This window comes from Ischnura elegans, chromosome 7, assembly GCF_921293095.1.
Source record: "Ischnura elegans chromosome 7, ioIscEleg1.1, whole genome shotgun sequence".
NCBI lineage: Eukaryota > Metazoa > Arthropoda > Insecta > Odonata > Coenagrionidae > Ischnura > Ischnura elegans.
In genome coordinates this window covers 109654636-109672413 of record NC_060252.1, presented here as the reverse complement: position 1 = coordinate 109672413, position 17778 = coordinate 109654636, and the positions used below count along the sequence as shown (strand labels likewise).

General features: G+C 35.2%; 1 protein-coding gene across 1 annotated transcript in view; it reads left to right on the top strand.

Moving 5' to 3' along the window:
- The window catches only part of LOC124163065 (trissin receptor-like), a 319914-nt gene that overhangs the window by 71624 nt on the left and 230512 nt on the right, over window positions 1-17778 (top strand). The window contains exon 2 of the mRNA XM_046539851.1: window positions 15062-15176. Coding sequence (XP_046395807.1) covers window positions 15062-15176 — 115 coding nt within the window. The remainder of the gene's footprint in view (window positions 1-15061; window positions 15177-17778) is intronic.

Here is a 17778-nt window from a genome sequence, read left to right as displayed (position 1 = left end):
AAATTACAAGTACATAAGCAGGGTAAAAAGACGAAATATCGAGAAATAGGGAATGTGGAAAACATCTACAAAAACAATAACAAACTTTAGTGAAATATACCTTGTAAAAAAGGGTGTGAACTTTAAGAAGGAGCAAAATCAACGGTAGGGGTTGACACAGAAGTGTACTTGTAGATGTCTGAGAAGGTACTAGGACGTTAGTGAAGATCGGAGACCGCTAAGCAAACTAAGCTAAGAATGTCTTTGGGGAGTTTGGGGAGTCCAGTGCGTCATCTATGGAGTACGCTCGGTTTAAAAGCGTCAATATGGGGAGCTCAAACTTCTGTGACTGAAATTGGGGTGAGTTTTACTCTCATCCATTCAAAAAAAACATTTAGCTTGAGAGGACTCAGTGAACGAAATACCATAATATCTTTGTTCCCTGGCAATCATAAAATTTTCTCATCAAACTTTAATTTTTCAAACCTTTTGCCAAATGCTAAAATCGCAGGGGCCTTGTATGGAAGAATCAGAATTAATTGTTTATTCATAGGCGAAGACATGTAACGACTACTAAATTTTTCCGCCGACATTTTGATTGCCTTCTTTACGCCGTGATTTTAATGAACTCACGTTTTATGTAATTGCATGGGAACACAATTTAGCGTACATTTTAATGATAACGATCAACTATTAATTAACCAGTATTTTAATTAATCTGAGGTAGAAAAAATGTTAAATTCAATTAAAATGATATTCAATTTTGAACTTTAATTTCTTATATCAAATATTGCAAGGCCAATCGTAAAATTCAATCCCAGTTTCACATTACATGAATGCATTAACACTAGAACTACCGATGGAGTCATTTTGACTCCTCGCGATTTTTATTTCTCTCCCCTGACTATAATTTTCCGAATTCCGGCCTGCAATTCCGTGACTTTTATTCATTTTTGACACAAAATAAGACTTTGCGATCAAAATGGTTTTAGAAAGTAAAATAGTACACATTTTTCAAAATTTACCTTTGACTACCAAAGGGAGTCATTTTGACTCCCTAATGTATTTTGCTTGTCTTTTCGCCAAATAGTAATATTTGTTCAAGAGCTTATTTCTTCTTATGTAAATAATTAATTCAAATCTATCGATGGCTTCAAAATATATAATTATTTCGCTTTTAGGCCAATATTTGCGAGACTTTGAAGGCATTTCTAATTTTAGAGGTCCGTCTTTGGAACTACAAACCATATGAATGTCCTCATATCATTTTATCTTGCGATAAAGTGGTGAATATGCCATTCATGTTGAGTATTTTCAAATTCATGGGTTTAGAAGCCGTCATGTCTGCCCATCCTCCCTTACCTCTCCCTTCTCCCCAACTGTAAGACTCGCACAGCACAATACTGTATGCACCGTATTGCGCTGCAGTGCTTTTATTTCAGCCTTGACTACGTGGAAGTTGATTTTCAAACCTGAAGAAGTACCTTTGTATCCTTCCATTGATATAATGATGAACCAGGAAAATAAATCAGTAGAATGAAGCAAAGTTACTGTCGGCTCTGACAGCGCTGGCTGTCGCGCGACGTACAGGAAAGCCGTGCGCTGAATTTTGCATTAGTGAATCCAGTGAACTCTCGAGTGGACAGCAGAACTCTTGTGAAGTAAGGCTTCCATTTTTTCTGACTGGCAGTATGACCAGAAGAAGTAGGCTAAAGCGTGAAGAAGTCCTTTCTATGTTGCATTATATACTGGAAGGTGAATCGGAATGCGAAAAGGAAGATCATTTCGTCTCTGACGAAGTCGAAGATTTTATCCCTCAAAAAGTTTCTAGCTAGTCTGAAGACAAAACACGTGCGAAGGATATGCAGTAGTTAACATTTACTTTCCCTTTCATAAGGAGTTACAAAACAAAGATATTATCTACGATTATTTATTGATTCGTTTATACTGACTCATATAAAGCGATGTAAAATTGTGGAAGCACGCAGGCAAAATTATGAAGATTTTTCTCTTTCCGATGGGGAGCTAGATGTATGTATAGCCATATTTTATGCCCGCGGAATATCAAGTACAAATGATCTCTCTATTGCAAGTATTTGGTCAAATGACTGGGGAATACGATTTTCTAAAACGAACGCCTGGGAACCGGTTTGTAAAAATTTTGCACTATCTAAGATTTGATGAGAAATCAAATCGATTCCAGCAGCTGAAAGCTGTCAAGTTTGCCGTCTTTTCAATAGTGTAGGATAGATTCACAGATAATTACATTGATTGTTACAAACCTGATCCGTACATCACGGTTGTTGAACAAATTTTACCCAGTAAAATCAGGTGTATTTCACTCAGTACATTCCGTCTAAGCCGGACAAATACGGCCATAAATATTGGCTAGCTGTTGACAAGGATAGCAAATTTCTTGGAAATGCCTTCCCTTATTATGGAAAAGATAATTCACTTCATGCAGATTGTCGTTTAGTAATACTGAAAATAATGCAACCGTTTCTGAAAAAGGGCGAAATATTACTGTAGATAATTACATTACCTTAGTCAAACTCGCTGAGCAGCAAAAAAGCTAGGGTACTAGTATTGTGGGAAAGGTGAATAAATAGAAGAGAAGTACCAAAAGAAATGAAATCACAAATATACCACAAGAGCATATACTCAGCGATGGCCTATCCACTCGTTGGAAAATACTTCCGACTTAGTAGGTATTCATGGATAGTGTACAAGGAGACTAGGTACCAAAAACATTTCGCGCAAGACGCTTTTGAAAAAGCTCGATACAGAGTTGGCTGATACTCATATTAGATCTCGACAAAAGCGTGGCGTGTCCAATGCTGCATATTCTTGTGACGGGACTCTGCAAAAAAAAATATTTCCAGGCAAAACCAAGGATCAAAAAGAGTCGATCTGTTGGGAATTGTATGACCTGTCAAACATCTTTGTGTGAGCAATTAAAATGAACAACAATTCTTGAACTGTAAAGCATCTTAGCCAAATGCGCGGCTTATCAAATGCAATTTTTGCTGTATTTAATTATCTTCCCAGCTTCCATGTAGCCTAGGTAATATTTTTAATCATTCAAACATGATTATAATGTGTTGAAATGTCTATGTTTGCTATTTAATCCAATTCCTCAGTGAAAATCCTATTAAAACAACATAAAATGTAGGAAAAAAGAATTTCAAAGCAATACTGTTGAATCTCGAATTTAAAAAAAAATATAATTTTTTGTTAAAACCACGTCTGAAATATTGCAATAATAAACAAAAACGATACACTAAAGCAATGTATGAATAAAAACAGAGATACACTGGATAAATAAACAATTATAAGGTAGGAGTCAAAATGACTCCATTTGGTAGTTCTAGGAGGGGTGTCAAGTCCGGTATTCCTAGTGTTAATTAATGTGAATGGCAAAATTAACGGAATAGTTATGGAAACCTTAATGTTGAAATTAAAAAAAAATTCACACAATTCTTTTTTTTCGGCTCTCTAAAGCAGAATAATCAAAGCATTTATGGCATTTTGATTGCTTATCCCATAGGATAATAGAATTTGTAAATATTTCCACAGCAGATTTGATTCCAGAAGCGCATGTGTGGATGGTTTTGTTTAACGGTCGCGCGCACGTAATTCATTTTTACTCGTGGAAAAACTCATCATTATATGTAATCACCACGCGGATACGCTGCACGAAATGAAATATTTCATAGAATTCGAATTGCTCTCACCAAGCTCATGCAGCATAGATCCGAAATCTGAATTCAGCATTGAGCACATAATATTTGCTTGCCATTTGTTTGCCTCACGTTTGCACGATGAGCACATTTAATAAAAATGTTGTGTGACTTGAATGAATGAATTTTGCGAGAGGGGTATTAAACGAATTCGTGATGTGACTCTGGATTCGAACATCTCGTCAGCATTTTATTTTAACTGGACATCAACGAAGCTAGTTTGAAATTGGAAACTAGTGGGAAAAAAACGAAAATATAGCTGCATTTTTCATTTCGCAATGAATATTCTTTTTCACAGAATTTTTATTTTTATTCATAAATATATCCGAATATTGAAATCGACTGATTTTGGCGTGACTTATTGGAACGAGGAGATATTCATGGTAGAACAAAATACACCGTACACATCACCAAATGTGTGAAGCCGTCGACTGCTTTTGATGGATTTGGCATCATAATGTTTGTCTTAAGAATGACGCTATATTCGTCGAACGTTGTCGACAGCAGCGTAGATTTTGTGGAACTGTACCGAGTTTTTTTGATCCAGCATGAATATCCAACTAGCGTAAATATTGCTAAAGCAATTTTCTTTCAATGTTTTGCATGAGTATTTTTTACACTTGTGCCTAACTACGTAGGTAGCTCGTTCTTCTGCCAGCCGAATGTATTCCACATGCTTGGGATGACGAGAGACTACTAGCAAGTTATGCATACCAATAGCTAACATATCTATAGATCCTGGAATGAATGCTTGCCGAACGAATATCAGAGCGAAGATATACAAGGAAAAAGACTTCCGCTGTGATTCATGTCGGAACGCAAGATCTTACATTTGTTAAATTTTGAGTTTGTGTAATCAAATTTTTGTAATGCTTATCTGAAAAATAGTTTTCTCAGCGATTTAAGGCGTATGAATTTACAAAAATACTCGAGCGAATATTTAGCCGTGCGGGTTGAGAATATGCAATGTACGTACTATTATTTTTTCTTATATAAAGTTCCTCTAGCTTCCGTTTAGATACAACATTTGACCCATTTGTATGATATGGATTTCAACGTTAGTTAAATGATTCAGATTTTCACTGATCTCTGAATTTTTTAATTTTGTTTCATTAATGAAATATAAATGATTATTTAATTATTTCAGAGAATTATTTAATTACTTATGCGTCGTTTTAATAATTGTAAATGAAATTTAACTAGAGATGTGCGAATAGTATCCGCGAATACTCGAGTACCTCGAATAATAGAAAGTATTCGATATTCGAGATCTCGAATAGTTATGCCAAATGTACCGTCTCGAATACTTTGAATTTCGTGTCATACTCTGTCGCTCGCACGTCATTGGTAGTTGACTCGGAAAAATGAGAACTCTAGTCGTTTAGTGCATGCAGCGCCGTTTTAGGCAAGCTGACGAACTACATCAAATTCGCGGGTTCGAGCGGTGAAAAGAGTTCGACATGGGGAACCGAAATTGATCGGATGAAAAAATCCGAAAATCTCAGGTGTCCCCAGGAGTACCTCAGTGCCGTGGGATAGCAACATTGGCGCATTTCCCACGATCCGCTATCCCCTTAATTCAGCATTCACCCCACCCCATCTCACGATTTCCTTTTCTCCCAAATCAAACAAAAGGCCACAGCTCGTGCAGGGATCGTGTTACGAAGACCTTAGCTTTCGAAAAAATATCAATTTACCGGAAAATAATAAAATCGCGTTTCACCCTTCACTCTTTCTCCCCCACAGACCATTTTCCCGCGTCCATCTTTTGATAAAAATAAAACGAGTTGTTTACCATGTGTCCTTCTTGGCTAATAACGACAGGCACTTATTTTTAATCTTCCCCAGGAGATGAAACTACCATAGGGAGGAACTCAGTGCCTTGGGATAGTGACATTGACGCATTTCCCACGATCTGCTATCCCCATTCAGCATTCGCCTCAACCACTCTGACGATTTCCTCTTCTCCGAAATCAAACAATAGATCCCAGCTCGCGCAGGGATCGTATTACGAAGACCTTAGCTTCGAAAAAAATATCAAGTTACACGAGAACAATAAAAACGTGTCTCACGCCCCCCCCCCCCCTCTACTCACTGGCCTTCTGCTTACCTGCTTCGAAGTTCCCCATTTCTGGAGGTCAACTGCTGCATGAGTCATCTGCTAGCCCAAAATTTGTCTAACAATGACTTTCGGCTATTGATATTACACTTTTATTGGATTGAAATATTAGTAATATGCGCGTAATTTAAGAAAGAATAAGACCAAACAAGACATATTTATGACTTTATTTAAGCATTTTACGCAGGAAAATATACCGGAAAGACGAGGAAATACGACGGAGGCTTAGCATTTTGGCCTAATGCTCAAATAGGGTGCTTCCCTATTATTTTTTTATTGCCTGAATCGAAATATTAATACTCCTGGAGTACGTATTTAACGCTTTTAGATTTTTATAAGACGATATCTATTTTTCGCGATTAAATTAAAAGTGAATATTATCAAGCGCGCGAAAACGCGACGGGTAAGTATGAATGCCGGGAAAAACTCCGCATGACTTCGTTTTGCTTCTCGCTGCCGCGACTGAGGTGACCTTGGGGCAAGGCTCTGAGCGCTAATACGACGCAGAATGGTAGCAGGTAGCCGAGTATAGGGGTGCCGACTTACGAAAAATATTGGGGGGGGGCCGAACCGGGGACCCTGCCTCGGTAAATTTTATGAGTAGTGAGTTTAAAGTTTTTAAAGCATTTTTGAAGAGTCATATGATCAACATTAGAACCCTGTTGACTCGAATCTCGATATCTTGACACTTCTGTAACGAATTTTTGGGGGGGCTGGGGCCCCCTCAGGCCCCATGGAGTCGGCGCTACTGGCCCATGCTAGCTGTTAGCGCTTGGCTTAAATAAGGATTATTAATACCTTATCAAACGAAGATAACTTTCCGACCTTAGCCAGTTTTAATAAGTGATTATTAAGACATGTTTCCCTGAGCTCTGTGACTCATGCATGCATTGGTAACCTCAGACGATGTAAAACTCCCATCCTCTCTTGTAGAAATTAGGTTCCTGTGACGTCACGTGGAGTGGCATCGCATGAGCGCCAATCTGACCTTTTTCAAATGAGGATAAAATTGACCGTTTCCATTGGTCTAAACCGGTATTTCTTGAACCAAATAATTTGTATATTATTAATACATTAATGGTAGGTAAAGAATCACAATTAATGCCTTTTGTTTTCTTTAATGAAGGAAACTACCCTATTGTTTGCATAAAATTAAAATATTCCATTAATCAGCTAAATTCCTGTTTGAATCCTTTAAAGGCAATCACAATTACTCGCCAAAATCTTGGGTTTCCTGCTGCATAGGCGACCTAGTCAAACATTCTCACATTCATCGTTTAGTATTCGAGGTATTCGAAATTCGAGGTATTCGAATATTCGAGCAAAGATTAGATATTCGAATTCGATATTTGAATTCGAGAAATCTACTATTCGACCCATCCCTAAATTTAACCTTAACTACTGAAATTGATTTCAAAATTCTGTAGAAAATTCAATTTCGACGTCAGATGTTTGAATTTAGGTTTTCATCTCCGGTTTACTTCAGTACTCTTAATGGTATTAAAAATGATTAAAATAGTTAAAAGCGGTGACAATTTTTAGTTTTCTCTGTAAAGTATATATTTTAATGACTAACCCCGAGAATGCTGCAAAGTGATGTGGATCAATTTTAGAGTTCTTATATTTATTCTCGGTATGTTTCTTGATTGATCTGTTGGTATATCTTCGACTGGTAATATCCCACTTTGACCTTTCTTCACAAATTGTGCTCCCCGCATGCTAAAAACTGCTTGATACGTGTACCTGCTGCGGTTGACAAATGAAGAATCAACAAGTCCTTTATCATAATGCACGCAAACCATGATGCTATTCATTTAATTACAATTAAATATTTAGTTTTCTGTGAAAATTGCGCTATAATCTTACAAAGTAATTTTAATGATTTGATATAAAGTTGATAATGGAATGTACATCGTTTTTTTTATGATTTGAATGCCTTCGTTTTACATTAGTCTCTGTATCCTAAAACCCAATCATCTACCAAATATTCAGTCATACTTACATGAAAAATTTCACTTGAGGTCCAATTTTCATCTGAAGTCACCATAATTTACAAACGAAACTATATGTCTGACCACTTAAATATGATAGAGTTAGCGATAATTTAAAAAATCAGGATATGCATTTGCAATTGCAATATTAATTATCAGTGTTAAATTTCACTTATAAGGAAGTTAAATTTGTAGTTAAATGAGTATATATGAGACGCGACACGTTACATGTATTTTTTTCTGCCAATTTCAAATATTTCCATCCTTTATTTGGATTCTAACTATACAGGATGCATACAATCATAATTTGAGAGTTTTTAAGTTATTTTCGCTATGTTTCGTGGTTAAAATAGTTTTACTGATATTGAAAAATATATTGAAAATTCATTTCACAATTTCGATATATTCATGCGAAGGAAGTTTTCGTAATTATTTCAATGTCTGTAATATATTTATGTAGTCTTGTGATTATCTCCTGTTTATGTTTAAAAATACTTTGCGTAAGTGAGGAACCATTTTTCCAACCCTTATCTTTAGTACAGAGTGGAATAGGCTTTTCAAAATAGCCTAATAGCATTTTCTGTGGCTATACTTCATTAAACCTATAAGGTACCGAAAAAAGTAGCAGGTGTGCTAGGTTCGTCTAAAAGGTTTCTAAAATGGGCAGACCATGAAAGCTTTCCCATCACATTTTAATTCCTTGGGGTCTTGAGGTTTAGAGATTGGTGGCTTTTGCAGCCGGGAGGTTTCCTTCGACGCTTCCCCGGGCTTCTGGCTTACACTGTCGTCGCTGATCCTTTCCTTCTGCCGCCCTCAAACCAAAATTCCCAGCATCCCATCCGTCTCTTTTCTCGGGGAAAACCTTCGCTGAACCCTCTCCCGAATGAGCTAAGGCCTTTTAAATAAAGAAGACGTCCCCACAGTCCGTGGTCCTCTAGTTTGACCTCCCTCTATAGGCAATTCAGGGGGGGGGGCAGTTCACGTACAGGGGATGGCGAGACGATGAGATGGTGTGCCTTGTATGTATCTTGTGAGAGAGGCCATCGACCGGGGATTGAACGACATCTTAAGGGGATGAGGATACTTGGACGAACTTTGGTGGCTCAAGTGGACAACTTCCGTGTCTGCCAAAATTACATCCCACGATTGTTTCTATTTCTCTATTCGAGGATATTTTTTCAATTCAAATTGCTGTTTTCTGAAGGTTTTTTACCGGTTAAGGTAGAATTGAGCGAAAAATTCGGTGAAACAACCTGCTTTGTCTCTCTTTCAACACTTGTATTTATTTTTCCCTTTATTTGTTAATTATGGTAAAAGCATAAAGAATTGTACCCGCTTCTTCTCTCTTCCTCACTAAAATTTCCTCCATATTAGTTAATTGTGTTCTACAACAGTGTGTTCGTACTATGACTTTTATTTTACGCATTTATCAAGTTATTTCCTTCCCTATTCCCAATATTCTTCCCTTAAAATTTGAGGCTCAAACATGGGGTTCATTACCTTCTCTTCGCTTAGTACCAGCTCCATTCACACCCTTAGTCTGCTCCTATCTCCTCTGAAAGTTTACTCTCCTGGCCTATTGTATCTACCACTTCCACATTGTTTTTCCTTTCCCAATTTATCCATTTCCCTCGATACAGGCGACGCAAAGTTCTCCAGCCTTTTCTATCGTTCTCTTAGCGTCTTCACAACGTCCTATTGCCTGCGCCATATCTAAGTTTTCACCCGACTTTTTTTTTACTTTTTTCCACCATCGACCTTTCGCTTGTTGTCTCCTGTTCTTAAGCACATTCATAGCCAACTCCATTCTCTTCCTGATATTTTGGCTGCAATTCCCATTTTCTCCCAATATGCTGTCGAAATGGTGAAATTCTCCCACCCGTTCAAGGGTATGCCCATCCAAGTTTAACACTTTCAGTTCCGGCTGCTACTTTTAAAGCCCTACTGAAAGATCCAGCCATTTTGACTAAATTCGTACATTTTTTTAAAAATTAGCATCGAAAATATATTTATATCGATGTGTGTTTCAATGAAAATGGACTTTGCTCTTCTTTATGAATGAGTCAAATAACATTTATTGCTAATTTTTTTAAATATAATTTATCAATGAAAACCTACCGTTTTTGAAAAATAAAAAAGTTGCAACGCATGATGTACCGCCATAACATGCGATATCATTTACTGTCCCAAGCAAAGCATTATAAATCCTGGATGACACAAAGGGTCACTGCACTCTCAACGAACGGTTCATTGGCCCAAAGAATTTTCACACAAAGTGGCCTATGATAAGGGTGCTGGTAGCTACAGAGGAATTTTCATCCTCAAGACATAAAGTGAACTCTTTTTCCATGGAACAGTTGATTTTTGAAGAAACAGAACCACTAAGCAGTAAACTGGAAAAGTTCCAAGGAAGAAACATTATGGCTTCACGCATACAAAGTCAATAAAATAGAAAGACATAATATTACGTCCATGGCACGCAAAGTGATAACCATAGCCTCTGCACATAACATGTCCGATGGGACAAAAATACCTAATGGATAATTTAAAGTTTTTCTTGCGTTTTACTATGCCACTAATAATTTGATTTTGAGTAACCCAAAACACATAAATTTCATTGAATTCCGGAATAACGCGACATTTTAAGGCACTAAAATTATTTTTTTATTATAATCCTCAACTGGTTGAACGCGATTTTTAGGGAGCAATGAGAGGTTTTTAGAAAACAGTGGTTTTCCTCTGCCCCCTAATTCTAATGGCCAGAAATTTAATATGTTGTTCACAATTTACAATATTTGCACTTTAAACCTTACTTTATGCCGTATCAGTTCCCATTTTTTACCATAAAAGTCTTGCGCTCCACCTAGTGAGCTTATTTTTACAAATAAATATTCATTCTTTCCTTAATTCTTATATATTTACAGCGTAAGAGCTAGTTCAAAATTGAATTATCAGCATTCAATATGTAATATCAAATCTATTCGCAGTACCTAAATTTTTACTGAGTAGCATTCGGAAAATATTGAAAGAAATAGGTACTTTACTTGGCGAGAAAGTCTAAAAAAAACCAAGATATCAATTTTCCATGAGAAATATGCTAGTATAAACAATTATATTTATATCTGATAAACAAACGCTATATGGAGCATAAAATTTCCCCGTGGTTTTATATGTACCCATATATTATTTTTGTGTTAAGTAATGACTCATTAGTCTTAATTCTTTCTAAAAATAGAGGACTCAAGCATTAACCCATCAGTGCATTAAGTTAATTTTGTCAGAAATTCATTTAGAAAGTAATTATTCTGGCTAACAAGGCTCATTTTTACTTGAGTTCTGCAATTTTAAATTTTTACAATAAATATTTTGAATGATACAGCCCGTCCGATATATCGGTTTTCAGTGTTGATTACAGATTAATAATAGTACAGAAAAAATTGATAATTTAGAAAATAAAAAGATCAACCAAGAAGAAAAATTAGAAAAAGTTATCAACATATTGAGAAAATTCTAAAGTAAAAAATAATTTACCTACCCCGTGCGGGTGACTGAAAATTCTTTCAATGCCATGTCTCACATAAATGCTTCTCAAGTCGATACATTCAAGTATACAACTAAAATATTAGCGGGGCGGTGAAGATAGACATCCATTTGAACTTAATATAGTATCAAAATGTAGCACATGTCAACTGGAGCCCAGAAAAAAATAAAATACGCGCGTCCGGTATATCGGACGCTATGCACTAATGAGTTAAGTTAACCATTGTCTTGTAAAAAAATATTAAAAGAGGGAACACTGAATTATCAAATGGGAGAAAAATTCCTTGTCCGCCGTTTAATTTTTTCTCATTTTATTATATTATTTCTCATCTAAAGTCTCTTTGTCCTTACTTGAGTTACTTTACAAAACTGTATTTTTTTGGCGTTCTCCTCGTGCCATAACGATTCCACTGTTCCCACCTCATGAAGATAACTAGTGCCTTCGTACCTTTCCAGTGGCTAACTAAATCTTATTAATTATTGCGCTTGGGGTGTACAAAAAATCATCAATACTAATACTATCATAAGTACAGAAATTTTGCGAACCGACATTAAGAGTTATACATTTTTATTTTCTTTATTTATTTAATTTTTTATCATGATGTAGACATTTTGTGATTTGCTACGTGGCATAATTTAATTAGTTGTAATCACACTAAAACTGCACATGCACATGCTGCACACAAAAATCCATGCAGTTTAGTTTGACTTTGGTATGCACTTGCTTTCAATGAACCAATCGTTAACGAAATTTGTGGAAATCCATTGTCAATACAAATTAGTCATTATGCGCCATACATGAATGTTTATTCTTAAAACGGTTTTGTCTCATCACCCAAACATAATTTTATCATATTAAATAACTCTATCGCACCTCATTTTGTTCCATTCTTCAGTGCACTTCCAAAATCTTCTTTCATTGCTCGGGCGCTTGGAAGGTCGATTGCGAGACAAGGGCTTCCGACGAGAACTGAGAACTGGACAGTACATTCGGAGAATGAAGAAAATATATGTTTCTCGTGCTGAATCGATTTGAAACTATAAAGTGTCTCTCTTTCTGTGAAATTGGGAAAGTTGCCTCATCTTGTGTGCTGAGAACCCCTTCCATTCCTATCACGTATTTCCCGCGAGGATCAAAAAATAAAGAGGGAGAAATAATCAAGTCGAGCTTTCATCCACCAATCGATTTCCTCCATCTTTGTCGTGTTGGGCGTGAAGTGATTTCTCTCCTTTAAGCGTTGTGGCTTAGGTTTCCCATTGACCCTACGCGTTGAAAGGAAATGACAGCAGCCAGTAGAGCAGCCTCGGCGCGATAGAAAGTTACCAAAGGGAGCTCCGTCAGAGAAGGCATCGGATAAAATCATACTTGGCATTCCAGAAAGACCGCTGTGATCGGAATGGGATACATCTAGGGAAAAACAATATTGTACAATCTCAGCATTGTGAAATAATATTTTGTTTTTGTGGTGAAGTTTTTTCTCCTATTTACACTCCCTCTTGACCATTTCGATTTAAATGAGCAAGAATATATTAGAAATATTTCATATTTTAATTTTTTCTTTATTTTCCTTATCTTGACCCCGTTTAATTTATATTAAAATCTTTTTTGGAGTGTAGTTCAACGTATGTTATGCAAAAAAGTTTTAGCCGACGTTTCTGTTTATTTTAAACTATCATCAGGGCTTAGCTTTGTACATATTCATTGACATTAAATTTATTAATATATTTATGATTACTATTGATTGATTATATTTATTGATGTATCAATATATATATATATCAATATATGTAGTATATGTTCAAAGTTAAGCCCTGATGATAGTTTAAAATAAACAGAAACGTTGGATAAAACTTTTTTTGCATTACACACCAAGAACTGTGATAATATTTCATATTTTTACATTCCAACATGCCAATTTCAATAGCAAATATTTTAATTCTCGACGTAAATGTATTCAATGGCAATAATTTGTCAACAAAAAAACTTGAAGTAGGGAATATCCACTGGTAATTGGAAACAGCAATTTTCAAGCCTACTGACCACATTCATAAATAGCTTGATTTTTTTAGTAGTTCCTCGTAAACAACTACGGAAGGGGAGACTTCTCAGTGTAGTTACTAATCATTCAATAGAATCCTTTTGCTATATCCGCATTATATACGTTTTATGTTGAGATAATTGGTTGTGAATAAATGTACTGGATATCTGAAGAAGAGGAAATTGAAAACTTGTATCATCAGTGAAAGCGTAGTTGTTGAGATGTGACAATTATGAGTATAAATTGATTTATTTTCGAGTTTAATGTATTTTTGTGAGTAAATTACTTTTTTTGAATTAAGATTGACGCGATTTATGATTTAATTTCAAAGTTATTTGTTTAGCTGTCGTGAAAATCTCTTTTCAGCGTTATTAATTTGGTCCCAACGGTTCCTCTCCGTCTATATCTTTCTCTGCTCACCCTCTTCTTCACACACTATGAAAATTATGGCTGTAACCTGATTGCGTCAGTGTTAAATGTTACACAAGTGAACTTGAGCTGGGATTTGCGTGTTGTAAAACATGGTATCATGTGTTCAAACTGGATAGGTATCAGCCTGTCGCGCGTGTTGCAATATTTCTTCGCCATAAGATGCACTGATATACATCAAGACGGGAGAAAATGGTCACAAATTACATTTAGCTGTAAAAATTGACTATTAAGGCCACACTCTAGAGAAAAAGAGTCAAGGGAGTAATGATCTATGTTTTATTATTTCCAATCCATTTCTTCGATTTCTAATTAATTTATGCCTTTAAAAAAAACATTGCATGATGATCCTTGACACATCAGAAAATGCCGAACTCATTACCAATAATGAATTAGTTGGTTGGGAAGAATATCTTTTCTGCCAATGTTTCAAATTTAAACAAAATTATTTTAATTTGGAGTACGTGACTACTTTGTGTGCATAAATCCACAGTAATTTTCAGTATCCTTAGGCTGTTTTTTTTGTGACAACTAGCAATAGTGTTTGTGAATTCAGAATTTCAATTCGAGGGAGAATTAATATTTTTATCCTGAGCCGTCGCATGCTCAAATGATTATTACCTACCATTCCTGCGGCCAATATCAACTGTGCGTTGAGAATTATTTGTTTGAATCATCATACTAATCTTATTTGTGGCAATATTGATTATGGTAAAACATGGATCAATAACAAATATGCATGTTTTATGGTCCTTAACTCCGTAAAATGTACACAGAGGAAATAAAATGGAAAAGCTTATTTACAATGCAAAAAATGTTCTCAAATTTGGTTTTCCACTGTCAACCAAAACATTCAAATGTATGGCATGTCGTCATTTTGAGAGATCTTGTATCCGAGGAAATGTATCTTTCCACAATTTAAATGACTGTTGACGTAATTGTTAGGACACTCCATAGTCCGTGCAATTGATGCGTTGAGGACTTGGTCTTATACTGATATTTCTGTGTTATAATTCTCTAATAATTTATCTTGGACAGCGGGAAGGTGATTTATATGATATTGCCTTTTTAATGTTCAATCTAATTCATGTTTGAGTTCAATTGAGTTTTACCTTATTTTTCGTTTACTACCTAACCGTCTAATATACGTCTGTCCCTATGCCATTAATCGATCCTGCTCAGCTCCAACAACGAAGTTCAATGACACCCTTTCGTTTGTTTCAGGCGGTGTCTGATCTTCTCCTCGGTGTTTTCTGCATGCCTTTCACGCTTGTCGGCCAGCTTCTACGGAATTTCATCTTCGGACCTGTAATGTGCAAACTCATCCCTTACTTCCAAGGTAAGCGCCATTATTATCCGTGCAATGCAATCCCATGTGTGGGAGGCTATTCGGGCATTCCACCGGGTCATGTTCTGCAACTCCAATGAACGAGTTGTCCATCGAAACGTCGGCCGAGATGGAGTTGGAGAACCTGACCCGGTGGAATGCCCGAATAACCATCCACGATTCGATACGCCGGGAAAGCCTACGATCATTCTTCAATCCCATATGGTTTATCCGAACGAGAAATTTTGCATTATTTTTGCTTTATTTTGAGGTTTCCTGAGAGGCAATTTTTGTGATACACAGTACCCCTTTCAAGTTACGCATTTTACCCACAATATCTGCAAAAATGATTGCCTTTCTGAAATTTCGTTCATTAAGAGAATTCTTGCATGAAGAAAATGATAACAGCAAGTGTGAGGAATATTTTTTTAATGTTTCGAATTTGTGATACTTCAGGCATATTACTTCATAGTGTCAAGCAAATTTCCCAGCGGATGTTTCGGCATCGGCTTCTCTACTGCGTTTCCATGATAAATTATTTTTTTTTAATAAATAGTCCAGGAAATGGAGCATTTTGGCTTACAATTTTTTCAAACTGAATCGATTTTCTTGAAATTTTCACAACAAGTAGGGAATATACCAAGAATCAAAATGTATATCATGCCGACGGGCGCTTTTACCCTGGGGGTGGTTTCCACCCCATCTCGGGGGTGGAAAACTTTAATTGTATTTTGACCACAGGAATCGATAGAAAATTAGATTCTAAGAATATAATGTTCTATCCATTTTTTGCGTTAAATTAATATTATTCGAGTTATTTGCGATTGAAAGTAACAGTTTTTTGACGAAAAAATCAACGATTTTAATCGTTTACAGGCAAATAACTTGAAAAGCATTAATTTTATTAGGGAATTGTGAATTACAAAACTGTAGCTTGTAAAAAATTAAATGAAAATCTTATTTTATATTTCCTTTATGACCAATTCGGACCGAGCTACTACTTGTTGATGGTTATCAATTGTTTGTCATACGCTAAATTTGAAAGATTCAATACCAAATAGCGGGAAAAATGTAATTTTCGAGGAACAATTATGTAATCTGTCTAAAAGTGTTTATAAAAAACTTTCTTATGAAGAGATAAAATATTTTTTATCATGAAATTTGAGCGAGTTATGATTAAAAATAAGATCAGTCCCTACTTTTTTGTACGAAAATATCAGTGAAAACAGCTCCTTATTACCACACTAGACAAAATTGATCAATGCCCTTCAGTATTTCTCTTTATTTAAGTATTTTTAATTGATCCTAGAAGTTTTTTTAATTTACAACTCTAAATTTTGAAAAAAATGGAGGAAAAAGTGAAAAGTCATTTTCTACAATTTCGTTAAAAATGCACTTTTTTCAAAATAACTCCAAAAAAACTGGAGATATGAAAAAAATGCTAGAGTAATAAATTGTAGCTTCTTTATTTTCAAATATTTTGGTGTGTTTTAATTTTCTATACAATAAATATTTAGTGAGATATTGATAATGAAAACCTCTATTTCCAAGGGATCTCCACCTTATTTAAACCCTTAAATCCCTCCCCTTTCAAAATTAATGACTCGAAAAAAATATAATTCACATGACCTTGTAGTCAGTAAAAACCCTACAAAATACTATTTAAATAAACTTTCTATCATAAAAAATAGAGGAGCTATGTTTGAAATACCAATCAAATTTATTTTCGAAATCCACAATTCAGAGCATAATATTCCTCATTATTAGCATATACTTTGTATACTTTACGTTAGAAGCTAACGATACTCTCAAATTTGCTACAAAATAAACACACATACCCATAAGATGTATATACACATACGCATATGTGAGTATGTGTGCTCTCGTTCACAGTGACCTGTGAGCATGCATGTGGTGGGAAGACTGGAGGCCATACAGTCTCCGTTTGATTGTGTTTCATGTAATGTCTACATAAATGTTCATTTATTCGTTTATGTTACCATGACGAAGTTTGTTCTGTTTATCCTATTGTTATATTTTTTCTGTGCTGTGATTAAAATCATGAGAGAAAAAAGTGAATACTTAATAAAAGAAGCAAGAAGGTGTATAAGATTTTACAATGTGATAAATAATTTTTATTTTTAGGGTAAATAATTTTTATTACATTAACCCCCAATAAGGGTTGATTATTATGGGTTGAAACGCCTTAAAATTATTTTCCAAACAAAAAAAATAATTATACAAATAATTTAAACTAAATTTTACCCGTACTTAGCTTTGAAATATAATTTTTTAAGTTTCAGCTTTTAGGGGTAGTTTTCACCCCTAAAAAACAAAAAGCGCCCTTCGGCATACTATAGATTTTGAAGAAGGGGGTATGATTAGTCTAATCCCAAATATTTATGCAAATCGATTCGGTTTGAAAAAAGTTTTTAAAGGAGGTATGATTAGTATAAACACAAATTTTTATGCAAATCGATTCAGTTTGAAAATTCTTTTTTACATTAACCCCCAATAAGGGATGATTATTATAGGTTAAAACACCTTAAAATTATTTTCCATTCATAAAAAAATAATTTAAACTAAATTTTACACGTATTTAGCTTTAAAAAAT